At 39.2% G+C, this 17,336-nt stretch overlaps 1 protein-coding gene across 1 annotated transcript; it reads right to left on the bottom strand.

Annotated features, from left to right (window-relative positions):
* Positions 1 to 8,012: 8,012 nt before the first annotated feature.
* On the bottom strand, positions 8,013 to 17,279 carry LOC306822838 (tubby-related protein 3-like). Its single transcript, XM_079342078.1, has 13 exons — positions 17,059 to 17,279; positions 15,235 to 15,367; positions 15,005 to 15,115; positions 14,792 to 14,920; positions 12,256 to 12,375; positions 11,919 to 12,053; positions 11,755 to 11,837; positions 11,499 to 11,663; positions 10,958 to 11,070; positions 10,736 to 10,844; positions 10,524 to 10,622; positions 9,537 to 9,708; positions 8,013 to 8,831 (listed from the first exon to the last, which is right to left on the bottom strand). The coding sequence occupies exons 1-13, from the start codon at positions 17,071 to 17,073 to the stop codon at positions 8,698 to 8,700; spliced, it is 1,518 nt and encodes a 505-aa protein (XP_079198204.1). The 5' UTR covers positions 17,074 to 17,279; the 3' UTR covers positions 8,013 to 8,697.
* Positions 17,280 to 17,336: the final 57 nt, after the last annotated feature.

The raw sequence follows: 17,336 nt of genomic DNA, 5'->3' as shown, positions 1-17,336 counted from the left end.
TCACACGGCAAGAGGTAGAAGCAAAAAGCAAGACAAACACACGCATGAAGACACACAAAAACACACACAGCATGCACACATGTCAAGTCAAACATTAGCAGTCTGCAGATAGCAGCTGCATGCAAAGGAAAAAGAAAACTAGCGTCTTGGAAAAAACTGTAATGTTCAAAAAAGTCTTGACTTCCCCTCTGCAGCTTAAGAAGATTTGCACACTAAAATCCTCAGAACAAACTCATTTTATGTTGTTTGTTGGCAAATAAATCACACAGCACAGCAACATGCTAACCCACCATGAAGTAAGTCTGAGTCACATCCAGACTCAGGTGGATTAATGAGAATCAAAAGTCGAGTCAGAGCATGAGCATAAGGCCTGATTCATCCACTTATCCATCTATTTTTACACAGCACGCTGCTTTCTATGTGGTCTACCTTGAATTATAACACTTGCTGAGAATTAAGTGTAATTCCAGCTGAAGAGAGGGAAAGACTGACAACGAACTGGGCTCGTGTGCCAGAGTGATTCTTTTTTTTTTTTTCTTTCTTTTTTTTTTGAAGTCAAACAGCCTGAATCAGCATTTTGATCGGAAATTTTCCAGCAGAGAAGTCGTTTTGGCCTGAATTGGTCATTTTGTGGCGAGGCGAGCGGTTTAAGCCATAATCTGTGAAACCTTTAAGACATGCTGAACTCTGCAGCAGAATGCACCAGCCAATAACTCATCTAACCAGAGAAAATGTGGAACAAGACATCCAAGCAGCAAAGGCTTTGATCGGGGGACATAGAGGGGATTTACACAGGGAGAACTCGAAGATGAAGCATTAAAAAAAGAAACCTCGTCGCGCTGTTTTTACTCCTAAAGGCGTCTTAGGAACACTTGTGTTGTTTTATATTAGGAACATACAAAACTCTGCGCTGTGCAAGGATCATCCCCCAACCCAAAACACTCAGAGCGCAGGGATTAAAGGGGTTTCACATGAGTGCCCTTGGGTCACTGGAGCTCCAGTGCGACACACACACACACACACACACACACACACACACACACACACACACACACACACACACACACACACACACACACACACACACACACACACACACACACACACACACACACACACACACACACACACACACACACACACACACACACACACACACACACACACACACACACACACACACAGGCCCAGTGTGAGTCTGAGCCTCCTGTTATCTATAAATGAGTCTCGATGAGGCACAGAAACTGGCACACACACCCCTGCCACACATCTCTAACTCTTCTTCTCCTTCTTCTCCCTCTGTGGAGTAAATTTATGTGAAAACGTCGCTGCCAAAAGTTGCTCGCCACAGAACTAGAAACGTCTAGCAACTTGGGGACAGCTGACACAAAGAGTACACTGTTCTAGGCCACTCCCCGGCTCCTCCCCTGAGCCGAGTCCGAACTGGAGGCCAGGAGGCTTATCTGTTAAAACCTCATGGTTTGGAGGATATGTAAACATGTGCAGTGCATTAACGGGAATACAATGTAGATAAATGTCATGCTATTGAATCTGAAAGTGAAATGTTTAAAGATGTATCCATTTATGCGTGACTCGGTAGTTTCTGCTGTCATTGAAGCTTTAAAGATTAAACACTAGTAAACAGGGTTAGTTCTTTTAGCTTAAAGCTCCCGTGAGTGGTTTTTATTTGGTGATGGAACAGATTGAAATGAATACAGATGTCTCTGACCATAAGCAACAAACTCACTTATCTAACTATATCACTATTTCTGTACAGAAATCGTAAATGCATGTTACCGCTCCACCAGGCCGAGTCCGACCAGGTCATACCTGCACGCTGCTAAAGAAGCCTTTTTGTACATTGTGTGGAGCAAAGATTTATAGTGAGTGGAGGCAGGACGAGATTTGTTTTCAAAGAAATAAGATGTACTGCTTTACCAACAGGGGGCACTAAACTCAACGACAACGGATATGCCCTTTGAGTAGCTTTAACTTCATCTGAGTTGGTCCTATAACTATGATCCAGTTTCATCGCAGACACGTCCTCGACTCGGAGTTTGAGCTTTCACCATCTGGCAGCCAATCCAGAGCCCATCAATGGAAAACCGAAACAGCTTAAAAACTTGTTTGTGCCCACTTTGATCGAAAACTTTAAAACAAATGAGTCTTCAGGCTTTTTGAGTCGTTGCCACAGCGTTTTCATCTGAATGTCTGAATTAGAGATCTGGGTGAAATGTAGTGGTACTTTATTCCTGGTTAGCCTAGCCTTACACAAAGCAGTCCTGTCAACAGCATTGGATTTGGATTTGGGTAAAGGTGGCATGAAGCTCCCCAAAACAGACATGTTTGGTGTCATAATAATTTTTATCCTACGTGCAAAGACTTGTATGACTGGTGCTGAAAGGTGCTTGAATATTTGCATTTTCTTATGATGTAGTCTTGCTCGTGAAACAGCTTCTGGATTAATTACACTATTTAACCCAACCTCTGCTAGCTTGTCTCAAGCAGCACATTGTTTTCCAAATTGTCACTAATGTCCTCCGTTGAGCGCTGCAGGCTCTTCTCTGAGACCCTCTGTGTGCCCTCCACACAGACATAAGTGCTATTTGTTCAGGTCCCGGCTGACAGAGGGGCGAGTGTCCACCATTTGGACGAGCTCTTCAGGGGATGGTGCGAAAAAAGCGAACCAACGTCTGCACAAATGGGCAAAAGCTCATTAGCCGCTCTTCTGTGGGTTTGACACAAACGGGTGAAGCTGCTGCAGACAAACGGTCAACAGAGCTGCAGCCGAGTAAACACTCTGCAGAGCGAAAAGTGAACATCAAATGCAAATGATCTGCAATACCTGCAGTCCAGATCGCTTCGTATAAAATATATGCAATAAAAAAAAAATCAAAAACATAAACTTATTTCTAATAAAATACAGTTCTTATCTTCATGCTCATAACCTGATTCCCCTGAGAAATCCCCTGAAGGCCCACAGCTGGGGAGTTTAAAAAAAAGAGGAAGAGAAAAAGCGACCACTCTAGATATTACCCCAAGTAATCTAATTGACCTCCAAGACATGGTTGAAGTTGTAAAACTTTCCCCTCGCGTTTAGCTCTCACACGAGCTCCAGCAGAGAACATGTGAAACCCACAACGGCTGAGAGACATAAAGTGAGGAGGGGAAAAAAGGAGCACATTGTGCGCGGGGAGGCCTGATGTGTTCATGCTGCTTAAAAACAATGAAGAGGGAATCTGTCGGAGCAGCAGAATGCTTAATCCTTTCCAGATTTACCCATCAGCATTGAAATCTATTATTAGGCGTCTTGGCATGGTCTCATTTACCAAGGACACATTGTTTGGTTGTACTGGTTCGGTTGTTTTATTTCAGAACATTATTTCCACATGTTAATGAAAAGTAGTTCTTAAGAGAGGCTCAGACAGGCTAATTTAGGCCTTGTTGACCTCGACCTTACGAGACCAACAGAAGGGATCATTCTTCCAAACATTATCTGATCATCCTCTGTGGCTGTACAGCTGCGGAAGACAATTCAGAATTGTCTGTTAAGTTTGCAGCTACAAGGTTTAAAGACAGGATTGATAAACTTCTGGTCTCCTTAAAGCTTTTTTGAGAAAAAAAAAAAATCCTTTTTGAAATGTAAAAAAAAAAAAAAATGTTGAATAGGTTCAAGAAATGTTGCAGCCTTAAAGAAAATACAAGCAGCAGCCGCACAGAAACGCTAACGGGTTCTTCTGCTTCCTCAGACCAACCTGACAGACTGCATTCTGTTGTTCTGTCAAACCTGTTGACTGGCAGTGATTGAACGCTGCAGCTCAAATGACTGCTCAAATTTAGGATGAAGGAGGAGCTCAACATGTAGTTAAAATATATATATATATATCAGCTACATTGGCGAGCTCGAACCCCCCCCCCACCCCCCCCAACAAAAAAGACAAGGAAGAAAGGGGGTTACGCGAGCCTGAACAAACAACAGGCAGAGAGCAGGTGTAGCCTGAGGTGGCCCAAGTATAATTATACAATTAGCTGGCGTACAGATCCGTGCATCGCAAATCCTCACCTATGAATTATGTTCTTAAGAGGACTTTGCAGAGTATCAGCAGATGCATCGTTTGTTAGCACAAAGAAAGAGGTAAAGAAAAACAAAACAAAACAAAAGAAAGATTCTGTGTTCTTAAAACAAAAAATACGGAGGAAGAAAGATTGAATAAATTAAGCCTAAACTTTTCTGTTTATTTCTTATACGTTAAGACTTTTTTTCTGCAATAACCAAATGTTTTTTTGTTTAAAGAATTTATTTTCAATGGGGTTTTTAGATCTGCTTATAAACTGATATGGACCTTTGGCATTCATTGGTAAAACTTTGTGGCATAATACTGATGATGTAACAGGAACAGAAAACATTAAAGTGGTGTCTCGAGGCTGGTAAAAACTCTGATAACTCCCTTTTCTCTGTCAGTATTCAGTGTTGTTGTTTTTTTGTTTGTTTTTTTACTTTAAAGGGAAGGACTGGTTAAAAATGTGGGATGGATTGAATCTGGATTTTTTGAATTTTATTTGGTTGGTAAAAAGTGTTTAAATGTTCTTTAGCAAATAAAAGTATTTTTAAAAGTGGACATTTGAAGAGTAGTTGAATCATCTGAAGTTTCATTTCTGTCAGACAGAAGACAAAACACGTCAGACTAAATCTTTTTTTTTTCTTTGTAAATTCTTGTATACTTTCCGTTAGTAAATTGTTGTTCTGCTGCTGAACGAGCAGTTCTGTTTGCTTCATTTCAATGTGCTGACAAATCAAGAAGTTCTACCTACCTTTCGGGATGCAGAGGTCCAAACCAGACTGAAGTTGTGTATTCCTCCAAACGCTTTTTTTGTTTGTCTGCCTCTCTCTCTCTTTCTGCCTGTAGGTAAAAAGTGCTGCAGTCCTCCTGAGGAACTGGAAAGAGTCGATCCAGGTGTGAACTGAGCGAGACACAGAGCAAACATATTGGCCCAACTATTCTTGTGCTGTCAAAAGAGCCGCTTTGTGTTTTTGTTATTACTGCTGTTGAGTCAATGAGCGAGGCTATACCGGTGTTAAAAAAAAAATCTGATTGTCCAGAGGCTGTCAAAGATATCCCTGCACTGTGGGAAAGTCACACACAATAGACTATCAATCTGCAAATGATTTCTTCCCTCCCAACGCGGGGAGCTGCGCGGAAAAATGTCAAAAATGACAATGATCTGAAAACTTCAACCGACACAAGCAGCATGAAAAAAGTGTCCAGAAAAAGAGCTCCAAACAGAAAAAGGCAGCTTTAGAGGAGAACTTACCTTCTATTAGATGTGAAAGTCACCTTTTTCCTCCTCAAAGAGAGCAGTGGGTCACTTTGCGTTACTTTGTTGTAATTTGGCGCCTTGTTGTTTTCCGTAATATTTCTCAGAGGTTTGACAGTATAAGTGGAATGTTAAGTATGACTTTGGTATGAAATCAACGCACTACACTGGAAAACGAAGGGGGAGGGAGAGAAAAGACTGGCAAGGAGGAGCCATCGGTGCGCGTCAATCAACAGGCACAGGGGGTGGGGACTTCGCTCCAGGCCACGCCCACCAAAAAATCCCTGCACTTACTGAGATGCTGCTTCCTGCCCTGAAACCCAGGCTACTAACCTTAAACCTTCATAACAACCACATATCCCTGTTAGAGCCAGGAAATAATAAGTTAAGAACTGATGAGCTGTTGTTGTTTTTTTTAAACTGATACTTTCACCTTTCGTTTCGTCTGTCTGTTCGCCAAAAGATTATTTGATTTATCGTGTTTATGATTTAAGAGCATAGGGGATACTATAGTACAGTGTAAAGGGGTGATTTATTTAGGAAAATTAGAAATCAGAATTAAAATAGTCAATGAATAGTTAAAGTCTTCCATTTAAAATCTCAGCTAAAGCTTGTCATCCCCTGACCCTTTGTTGTGTTTACTCTGTGTTTGTTGTTTTCCTGATCTTATCTTCGCCTTGTGTGAATTGTGATTTATTCAAGGACATTTTCTCAATCGAAGAATTGTTTGATGGCTTTTAACTGCAAACCACTTTGGAACTAAGTGTTTTTTTAGTGCGATATAAATTGTACTTACTTACTTGTTCTGCAATGAACTGTATTAAGAATTACACAAAAGAGGAAGAAAACCTGAAACTCAAAATAAGAGCGGTGTAAAAATGAGGAGGGGAAGTGCTATTATATGGTTTAATCAATTCAAAAAATCATTTGATAATCAAAAATTAATAATATTAATGTTAGCCATTATAATAAAGGCCTTTTAAAGACTTAGAGTTCCTGCAGGTATCTTTTCCTCTTGTAATAAAAATGAGTTGAAGTTGAAGTCAGGTTATATTTATGGTTGTTTATCTCGTTTATTGAATAGTTTAGTCTGTAAAATTGATTTATATCAGCAGTTCATATATGAAGCATGTGCGTGTTATCATTATCTGTCAAACAGATGTGTAAATACACAGAGTTATTGTCTATTTAGAGTAAATAATAATTATAAAGGAGTACCAAACAGGCCTCTAATTACAAATAATTGTGATGCTCTTCTGTCACTGTAAAGACACTTTTGAATTAATAGTAAACTAATAAAATGTTCAGACCCCAGACAGACACAACAGCTCCTTCTGTTGGTCAACAACATGGTTGCAACATGTTTCCAGTATGCATCTAAATATGTCAACATTAGTGAGAGACAAAATCAGAGCCACTCTTAATACAGATGGTTTGAAAATGATAAACACACAAATGGTACCAGCTTTAAAGGGCGATGACAGTATTTTTGTTTTGCTGAAACTCACATGACAGAGAGAGGACAATGGGGGAGAGAGAGAGAGAGGAGAACTCACCTTGCAGCATCAGTCCAGAAAAGCTGCCAGCTTCAGGCTTCATTTAATGTGCGAGTTTGGACAACTGCCTGAGCAGGTTCAGGCAGACTACACACCTCTCCGTGACTCTCGGGGCCATCGGCTCAAACTGGTTTTTCTTCTACTGAGGCTCCTTTCGAAACATGTCAGGAAAGTACTGAGCAACAGAGCGAATAGAATCGCTCTGATTCACTGCCAGCTGCCGACCCAGAGAAGATAATACTGTCACAAAGCATGTTTTATTATAACATATAATTACAATTTCACCGAAATCTACAGAAAGGACATTTAAAATGATCTTGAGTGTGACTTATTCTTTGAATAGATTGTCATTACAGGAGTGGCTAACTGCCCATATATCTATAGAAATGTGCATATATCCATAAATGTATATCTATTATGATGTATAGTATGTGTGTTTTATAAGATAGATCCAGGACATGCAGCAATGAAAGGAGTTCAACTGCAACAAATGTCTCGGGGTGCAAACAAACAATGAGAGCATGAGGATCAATCAGCAAGCCGATAATATCGTATCCAGGCTGTGGGCTACTTTTATCACAGATATGTACAGATATTACTCAAGTTATTTACTAGTCAAATAGCATTTCATTTGAGTTTCATTGCAATAAATTAGCATATCTCTGTCACCAGCAGGGGGATGGATTATATGTATGGATTATAACAAACATTATCGCTCTCCAATCTGTGCTGAAAGTACATATCCAGTTTCTTTTCAGTTGAGTGATGATCTTGCCTTCATTATATTTCTTTTCTACAATTTTTTGATAACCGCGTTTGAGGAGTGAAAACAATAAATGTTTATATCTATTGCTACAGATCGAAGATCTAAGAAAGATACATGCTAATTTATCGATATCAGAATTTTTCTCTCCCTAAAATCCTTATCGGTATCAGACTCAAAAAGCCCATATCGGTTGGGTGCTAGAGACAAGGAAGTTGTTGTCTATGTTATGTGTTATGAATTTGTTCAACATTATTGTAGAAATCAAAGCTCTTTCCTCAGTAAACTTTACCCATTTGATTATAAAAAAGGATATCATTACATATGTTTCATTGGACAATATTTTAAAAATAAGACAAAAAATACAGCAAAGGCAGTCATCGGAAAAATAATTTCATTATACAAAACAAACAAACAGAAAAAGACACGACATAGAAAAGAGCTACAAGAGTGAATTGGTTCCCAATCTGAGATGGGCAGAAAAATGAAACTTATTCTGACTTTTTTTTTTTTTTTTTTTCAAGTCATGTGTGAACAAAGACAAGAAAATGACTAATCATAATGACGCACACCTTTTATAAAATGTGACACTTATGTTTCACGATCACAACAAGACAACAGTCTCTCTACTCTTGTCTTAGAATATAATAAACCCTTTCTGAGTACAAAAAAACAAAAACATTTGAACTAATAGGGATCAGATTATTGAGACTTTTAATTTAAAGAATAATTCTCACTTTGACTTTTGGGTTTTCTGTATTTTAAAGTCACACCCCAGAAGTTTCTGTTCAGTTGATTCCTTTTAGTTGAAGACACTTCCAATGAATTACAGAGACAATAGGCAGAACTCTCCCATGTCATGTCAAGATCAGATGATGATATGAGACCAACTTAGATTCTGTGAAAACACACCCACAGTGCAGCAGCACATGAAGTCACATTCACTGAATCGTGATCTGTAATCAGAGTTCCTCGCAGGAAATGTTGAAGGCCGTGTCCAAAGATAGGAGCTGTTCTGATGTGGGCGTGTCGCATTCAAGTTGATGTGTGAGCATCTCTCTGTCACTCACAGGCGATCTTCCCGTCAAAGCTGGAGAGAGCGATGGCGAAGGCCTGCACGGCACACAGCGGGTAGTTGAAGTCCAGCGTGAAAATGTCGTCAGCAATACGTCCAAACTGCATCACGATGTAGTCCACTGAAAAACACGAGGAGTTAGAAAAATCAGGAGTGTAAAAAAATCAGGGACTTAAATAATGATAAGTTAAGAATTAAATGTTATGAGACATCAAATAAAAACACATGCACTTGTATGTTGTGGTGCTTAAAGAAACACTGACATGCGAAGATGCTAAAACTGTCCTGGCTGACGAGCAAGAAGTTTTAACGTCAAACACATGTGAACGCTACTTTGAAGGTTAGCATGCTAACATTGCTAATTAGCACAAACCAATCATCTGGTCGAGCTGATGAATGCTGTGGTTGAGAGGCCACAGGACTAAAGGGGTTATAAAATATCTTGAGGGGGACAATAAATATCTGCACCAACTTCAAACATACCAAATTTCCACCTGGGATTAATGAAGAATTTCTGCTGTGAGGTGTTATTGGAGAATACACTCATTGAGACAATGATTTGTTCTGTCAACTTTTTTTGATTGACCAACAGAGGTTGTTCTAAAATGTGTTTGCTGTCTTTATTTTAACTATTATCGAAACAGTGACAAATGTAATAAATGTGACATTTTTGCTACATCTTAGAAATATTAAGAGAACGAAAATCCAACATACTTCACAAGGTTTAATATCTTCATGATGTGTAACTTGTTCATAAAATGTTTTATATTTATTTGTTGAAAACTAAGTGTCTAATCATGAGTCCTCATAAGCTGACAGTACTCACAGTCTTTGTTATGAACTATCTGGAAGTTCTTGATGGAGGCCTGGGTGACTCTGCCGTTGAAGTTGAGCACGTGAGACGCCGAATCTTCGTTCCACACAGGCGTCTTGTTGCGAAGCTCGATCAAGTTGTCCATCCGTCTGTTCTGGTGTCTGAACAACAAGCCGTCACAATCCTGCAATGAAATGACCGAAACACGTCAGGGAAACACAGATACAGAGTCAACTGATAAATATCATATACGTTTAAAAAACAGTACTTCCGGATCTTTCTGAATTAGAGGATACCAGTGGCTCATATTCTCCTGCTGTCTACAGCACGCACACTCTAAAGCCACTTACACTTCTTTCACTTCAAATGATCTTAAACTAGGATGCTGATGTTTTAAAATATATAACATGCCAATAAGATGGATTGGGATATTTCAACTCGTACACTACAGACCCCGCGCACAGCAGGCGTAGGAAGATGAATGTGGTGAACTGAAGAAGTGCTTACATATTGGCTCTCTGATGGCACACTTAAGTGCTGTTGTTTTTACTTAACATGCACTACATGACATGGTACAAATGGCCTCAGCTACAGAATTTTCCGTCTGGCTTCCATGTCAAGAAACTAAAAGAGCTGACCGGCATCTCTTATGGCCTTATACAACGCCAATTCACAAAATCCAAAACTATCCTTTAAAGGTCAGTTCTGGTTTTGCTAAGGTTGTTTGGTGTTATAAAGAAGACGTAATTGTCGTTTAAATCATAAATTCCACACCCCATCACCTTCATCGTTTACTTTCCTTTTTTAATAGACATTGTATTTTTCATATGGTCAGCTATAAAGCATGACCAAATATGGGCGTGGAATGGATTTATGGATTAAGTTGTTAATCTGTAGAAGAGGAGGATAACATTTGGGAAATTAGTTAATTAAGACATTTATTCTATTTTATGTCAAACCAATGAAAAATAAAGTAAAAATAAATAAATAAACGCCTACGTTTCTTGGTCGTAGAGGAACCCGTTCGTTATTTTTGTCCATTCCTGGAATGACAACCGTCATCCTCCTGGGACCCTTCATCCCTAAAACATTTGTTTCCTGAAACAAAACGTTAACAGTCACATAAAATTTGAAAAAAACAACAACAACAAAAAAAAACATTATCACAGTATTAATGTAATATCAAGTAAAATAGCAGTCAAATGTCTCACATAGACGATCCCTGCTAACTCCTGGCGTGCGTTGGACAGGTCTGGAAGAGCTCTCTCTGGATTCAGAGCGTTATCAAATACTGTGAACTTGGTGCCCATTAAATTAGACCTAGACAAAATACCAAAGAAAAAGAAAGACATTTTTAAAGACAATATTCAGCATGATCCTCGCCATCATGTACGCTTGAATTTTAATCATTGATTTTTTGAAGTACAGTGTACCTCAGCTTTCCAACAAAATTCTCGCCTCCTCTCGATAAATCTGTGGCATCAATGGAGATGAGGTAATTTGATGTAGCGCTTTTCTTTCGTTTCCTTCCAGCTAAGAGGAACGTCTACACCGGAAAAAGACACGTTTGTTAGATCCTAAGAAAGAGAGCAATCTCTTTTATTCATCAAGATTTATTCCTGGGCCGTTTCTGCCTTTTATAGACAGGGCAGTGAACAGAGTCTGAAACCAGGGAGAGAGAGAGATTATGGGCAACAGAGTCACAGGTTGGATTTGAACCCGGGCCACACGCTCTTGAGGACCTGAACCTCTATACATGCGGCATGCACACCAATCGCTAGGCTGTCTGCGGCCCCCCAGACTGATCTTATTTAAATAATTCACATAAGTCACAATATCTTTAAAAGTAAATAATCATCCCTTTCTGGATTAATTGAGTTTATTTTTGTCTTATGCTTGTTCTGTTCAACTGTTGCTCAATTCCCCCCTAACTATCACACTAAGCTAAAGAGTCTTGATGCTCAAGACGTGGACCTTTTGTTCGTTGTCCAGGTGAAAGTAATACAGAGGGTAGAGGCTCTTGTCCATCCCTCTCTGGTCTCGTGTCACTCGACACTTGATGGTCGTGCCCTGTGGAGCCGGCTGCATCACGAACTTCTCCAGGTCGTCAAACTCAATCTCAGGTGACGGAGATCTCTCCTGGAAAAGAAACATTCGATTTGTTGACATGAATTTAAATCACTGAAACTTTTTCTTTATATTTTTCGATGAATTTTGAGCTTTAAAAGACCTTTTTCTTCTTTCCTTTGCCTTTCTTCTTCTTGGATTTTTCTTCTTTTTCCGACTCAGAATCATCACTATCTTCTGCCTTTGCTGAAATACAAATACAAAATGATCAGATACTTGTCATGCGTAAAAAAAAAAAAGAGAGAGTTAAGTTTGTGGTGAACCTGCCTTTCTTCTTTGTCTTCTTATCTTTGTCCTTGTCTCCTGATGTTTGGAACATGGACGCTGAGCCGGCGGAGGATTTCTTCTTTGATTTGCTCGACTTTGTTTCCTCTTCACTCTCGTCGCTGTCAGATTTAGCAGCTGCTCGAGGAAAAAATGAAAAGATTCCTGAGTTAAGGCTCCTACATTTGTAAGATCCTAACTAACCATTACAGAAACATTTCAAAATAAAATCAACAGTCGTGCTGTACAGTACAGCTGCAAAGGAAGCTAGAAGGTCACATGAACATTACAGGAGTACTTATGGCTTTGGAAAGTTTGCAGTTGTGGGAAGTTCAAACACCTTTCTTTTTGCTCTTTGTGTCTTTCCCTCCGTTTATCTGGAACATTGAAGCAGGTTCTTTCTTCTTGTCCTTGTCTTTTGATTTGGATTTTTTCTCTTTTCCATCAGAATCTTTGTCCTCTGAAAAATAGAAGAAAAGAAAAACAAGTTAAGTTTGAAAAATGTCCTCTGTCCTTGAAAGTGATGCCAATCCGATCTGGTGTGAGCACACAGTGCCTGAGGCGATTCGTTCTAACGCTCGAGGCGTTAGAGATGTTAAATACAAGAAGAGTGGACTGAGTGTTAAACAAATAAAAAGTCACTCAGCAACATCTTCAGACTGATTTCTATCACTGATTTGTTTGCTCAGTTAGAATTTGCTCCCATTGTTTTTTTTGTTTTTTTTTCAAAGCCTTTTTTTGGACTATTACGAAGGATTTGGAAATGTTCCGGTTTCTCCAGGTAGAAATGATACCTGGCTGCTAGGTTCATCGATACTGTCAAAGTATCGTAGGCAAAGGAAACAGCTGACAAAGCAAACTGGGAAGCAGACAAACATGACTTGCAGATATTTACTCTGCTCACAGTCAGTGTTTACTCGTGAGGAATACAAACCACCAAAACCGAGAGTGCATAACTTTGAAGGGACCAGAGCTGAAAGAGCCAAATTCCTCACTCGTATCTAGTTGCAAATATTTTGTGGCCTTTCTAAAACTTGGTGACAGTCGTTGCAGAGTCACTGCTAACTTTCTAAACATGAAGGAAGCTGTGCTGATGCTCTTTATTCTTGACGAACTGCTTGATTATTCATCACCATTACTCAACTGTTGGTGCTGTTTGTATAGATGTGGAAATAATGAACTTCAGGAATAGAAAGCATGTGGTCCAAAAATGTGCTTAGCTTCACACTTTAGCTAAGTGCTAAGCTAACATATTTCTTCAATTATGTGTAGTCTCTGTTTTAAACAGAACACCCCTAATGTTAGTGTATGAGTACCATTTCGTTACTGACAAGCATGTCCCAATATCCGACGCACTCTCTGACAGCCTGGGCTCAGGAATCTTCTGTGAATGGTAATTGTAAAAGCTATATATCCACAGCAACCATTTATAGTAACATATTTCTTTCCATGGTTACCATAAACACTTTGCTTGCCTTCACTGTAAAGGAGAGGCAGGTAACTGGAAACGTGTCAGAGCGTGTGTTGCATGACACAACTGATGGCTGCTCTGAGGTTAATTTCAGCTCTGAGGCAAAAGATCTGGAGACGGTCCAACGCAACAATCAGGAGGAGTGAAAAAACAACTGAGCTGAAGCGTCTAGTCTAGTCTAATAAGGAAGTCTAAATACAGAAGAGAAGTATCAGTTGTGATGTTCAGGTGTTAAATGACAGAACTACTGGAGGCCGTCTAGCTAGTAGAGCTTCACTAAGGCACAGAGTCCTATTTTATTAGTTGTTCTTTGTAAGGAACAAAAAAATAACCCAGAAAGGGAACATGCACGTTAATCCTTCAAATCGTTGCCATTTAACTGAAAACCACAAATGTCAACCTCAGGGTGGCGCTAGAGGAAAGGTCAGGAGATCACCAGAAGCAGTCAATTCATGAACTGGGCGACCATGAATGAATGCTTAAACAACACTTCCTAGCTTAGCAATTAACTATATACCATGTTACTTAACTTTGATGTCAATTTTTATTTGATTTAATCTTTTTTTTTTTTTTTTTTGAGGGGGATGGGGGGGGGGACTTGCCTATTTTGAGGGATCATTAAAGGAATATCTTATTTTCCAACTGATATTTCAGAAAAATGTTGGGCCAACTAACAGGCCAACGTTGCCAAAGCAAAAGTTGCATTTACTTCAATTCAATGGTAAATAAATTTACTTGACATGCTTTTTATGTCGTATGTCGCACCTACCCATTCACACTGAGGCTGCTATGTAAAGTCCCCCATTAGAAGTAACTAATCTCATTCATAAGTCAAAGACAAAGCAGCAGGTCCATGTGTCTTGCCCAGGGACACATCGGTCATGTGGCTGCAGGAGCCTTCCAGTTTAGAAACCACCGACTGCACCAGCTGAGCCACAGCCGCCCCGTTGATGTGAACTCCATAGGCTTCCAGAAACAGCAGTGTCTCTCAAAAGAGTGTACATTTCTTCGCTGGTTTACTAAGTTATACTCTCTGAAAATGTGGTCTGACTGTTCAGAAAAATAATCCTCATAATCTACCAGATCTTCAAAGTGAAACTGCTACTAAAGACGACCGGACGGCTCTGTCCAAACACTTTACTTACACACACAACTTTGAGCAGAACTGAGAAGAACACGTTCACGATTTGATTTTATATTTTAATAAAGTTTCCACAGTTGATTACAAATGTGCATACTACTTAGCCTACTTGACCTGCTGTGTTTTGTTTCTTCTGTTATCAGGTCAGTGTTTCCACTAACTCAGCATTAGAGAATAAAATCATGCAATCCTCTTAACAACATAAGACTGGTTTTGTAACTGTTGATGCCTTTAGAAAACTGTTGTCCCATCTTCATGTCCTACCTTTAGATTTAGATTTCTTCTCCTTAGCAGAACTGGCAGACGGAGAGCTGTCCTTTGTCGTCTTCTTCTTTGTCTTCTTTTTAGGGTTGTCTTCATTGTCATCATCGTCTTCGTCATCTGTTCCTGAATCTGCAGAAGTGGAGAACAGATTTATTAGTGTTGTTGAGTTGGAGTGTTTTCTGAGCATATTTCATCACAGCACAGATTATGTACCTTTCTTCTTCTTTGGTGCACTTTTGGCTTTCTTTTTTGGCTCTTTTTCTTTCTCCTTTTCTGGTTCTTCTTTGTCTTTTTCTGGTTTCTTTTTCTTCACCTTCTTTCCATCTACAATGTTGACAAGGACAGCGTGTAACCAATGTGCTCAGAGTTAAATATCTTAAATATCCCAATCCATCTTCTATCGTTGTAGGAAACGCTTCAAAATAGTTTTTGAGGATCCTCACTTTGGACGGCAGGACTCTCCTCCTCAATCACGTCTTCACTTTTCTTGCTTTTTGCCTTTTTGGGCTTGGCCTCTTTGCTGTTCAGCGTGGCTTCTGATGTACCATTAGCCTCCTCTTTCTTCTTTTTTGGCTTCTTTGGATTTTCTTTAGCATAAAAATAAAAATGCAATCGTCATGAAAAAGGACACAGGGTGAGAGAAAACATGAACACATGACAAATGCAGCGTTCCTAATCAATAACAACTTACCATTACAAAGTCAGACGTGAAGAGAAGCAAAGGAAGGAAATAGAATGATGTCATCACTTTAATACTGTTTCTTGAAAATCAAATATCGAACATACACGTACACATTATACTTCACACATCATATTTACCAACATTATTAACTGGTAAACAAGTCATGAAATAGTAACAATCATGCCTGAAATAGTGGAGCAGCCACTAAAGACTAAATAAATCAGCACTATCAGTCAAAAAAATAATTCTGTTCATTTCAGAAATGTCCTAAACTCTACCCAGTGAACCTCTTCACACAGCCAGATCAGTAAACTCATCAACGCATCAAAACTCAACCCAGCAGTGTTTTTTGTTTTTTTTAAATCAAGCTTTTGTAAGGAGTCTAAAGACTAAATCTTCTCTATCTGTCTAACTGAACAGGACCTGTGTGTCACTATCTCAGGTCACAAAGAAGCAGGTCAGAGTGATTGCAGCCAGCGGAGACAGGTAATCCTATTAGATGGAGATCCGGCCTCGATGGACTCTATTTGTGTCCACAACTCAGAGGAATGGCCGAATGGATTTGGCCTTTGTTATTATGTGGTAACAAATTGTTGTTTTAGAGTTGCAGAATGTGATTTTATAATATTTCTCTAATGAGCTGTTGACAGGTCGCCTATTGGCCTTTCCTAGAATCACGCTGATTATTCAGCTCTCTGTACCGACGAGTTTTTGAAACACATAAATCACAAAAAAAAACATTTGTCTTGCAACTCCCTTAAAGATTCTTTGTTTTTGACGATCCTTAAAAACCATTGCAGAATGATTTCAAAACATTTAAAACTTTTGATGTGAAGAACAGATCAATGAAACTATGATCCAATAATGACCTTTATTTTGAAATAACACAAACTGATTTTGGCCATGTCTCTGCATTTCATCAAGAATCTAAAAAGAGTACGCATGCAAAGAAAGATGTGGCACCATTAGGGAAATTCTGCCTCAGATGTATTTTGGATTGGCCATGACCTCAGCAGCACAGTCAGAGACGGAGGATGAATGGATTACTGACAGCCTTCAATCCCTCATGCATGCTTTTGCAGATGCATGGCGTAGCAGAAGAGACCCAAAAAACATTGACTCGGTGAATCAAAGTATAAATGAGTAGCAGATATGAGGTTTGTCCAAGTCGTTTTAGTTGCATAATAATGTTGATGTGGGAAAATCTGTCTTCCAGTGCTGGTGTTTGTAGTAGTAAGCTCACATGTTGGTCAGAGATGATTTTCTACATAGTGATTTGTTTAAATATCTTTTCATCAGACTTCATAAACTGCAAGTATTTAACATCTAATGAAACTAAAAAATTAGACAATATCTTAAAAATAAATGTCACACCACTAAACTCTGCTTTGGAAGTCTAAATCATGTGATGGACAAACAGCTAATGTGTTGTTTATTTTGTATTAAAGGGACTTTTGATATCCCTAAAGTCTTACTCTTCATAAACATCATTACATATCATCCCTCAGCAGCTCGATTAACATTTATCTTGTGATTGAAAGTTCATTAAAAATATCCACAAAACCACAGCCCCACCCTTTGTTACCTTCTCTGCAGACATGGCGCAGCCTCAGACTTCAGATCAAGCACTGATAATTGTTGGTGGTTAAAAAAATTATAATTAAAAAAAACAAAACAGCAACACAGGCTTGGCAGTGGAGATAATGAAGACAGCCGTGCACTCACTGCTTCCCCATCAGCAGAAAGTTGTTAATAGGATTTATGTGTAAAGCCATCTGCTCTGTAGAAACACGTCAACGGGAGAAACCAATAAAGGCTCAGGAGGAGGGAGAAGACTTATTTACTTAATTATTCGCCTGAGTC

The sequence above is a fragment of the Symphodus melops genome (assembly GCF_947650265.1).
Source record: "Symphodus melops genome assembly, chromosome: 4".
In the NCBI taxonomy this organism is placed as follows: domain Eukaryota; kingdom Metazoa; phylum Chordata; class Actinopteri; order Labriformes; family Labridae; genus Symphodus; species Symphodus melops.
This window is presented reverse-complemented; position numbering and strand designations above follow the sequence as displayed.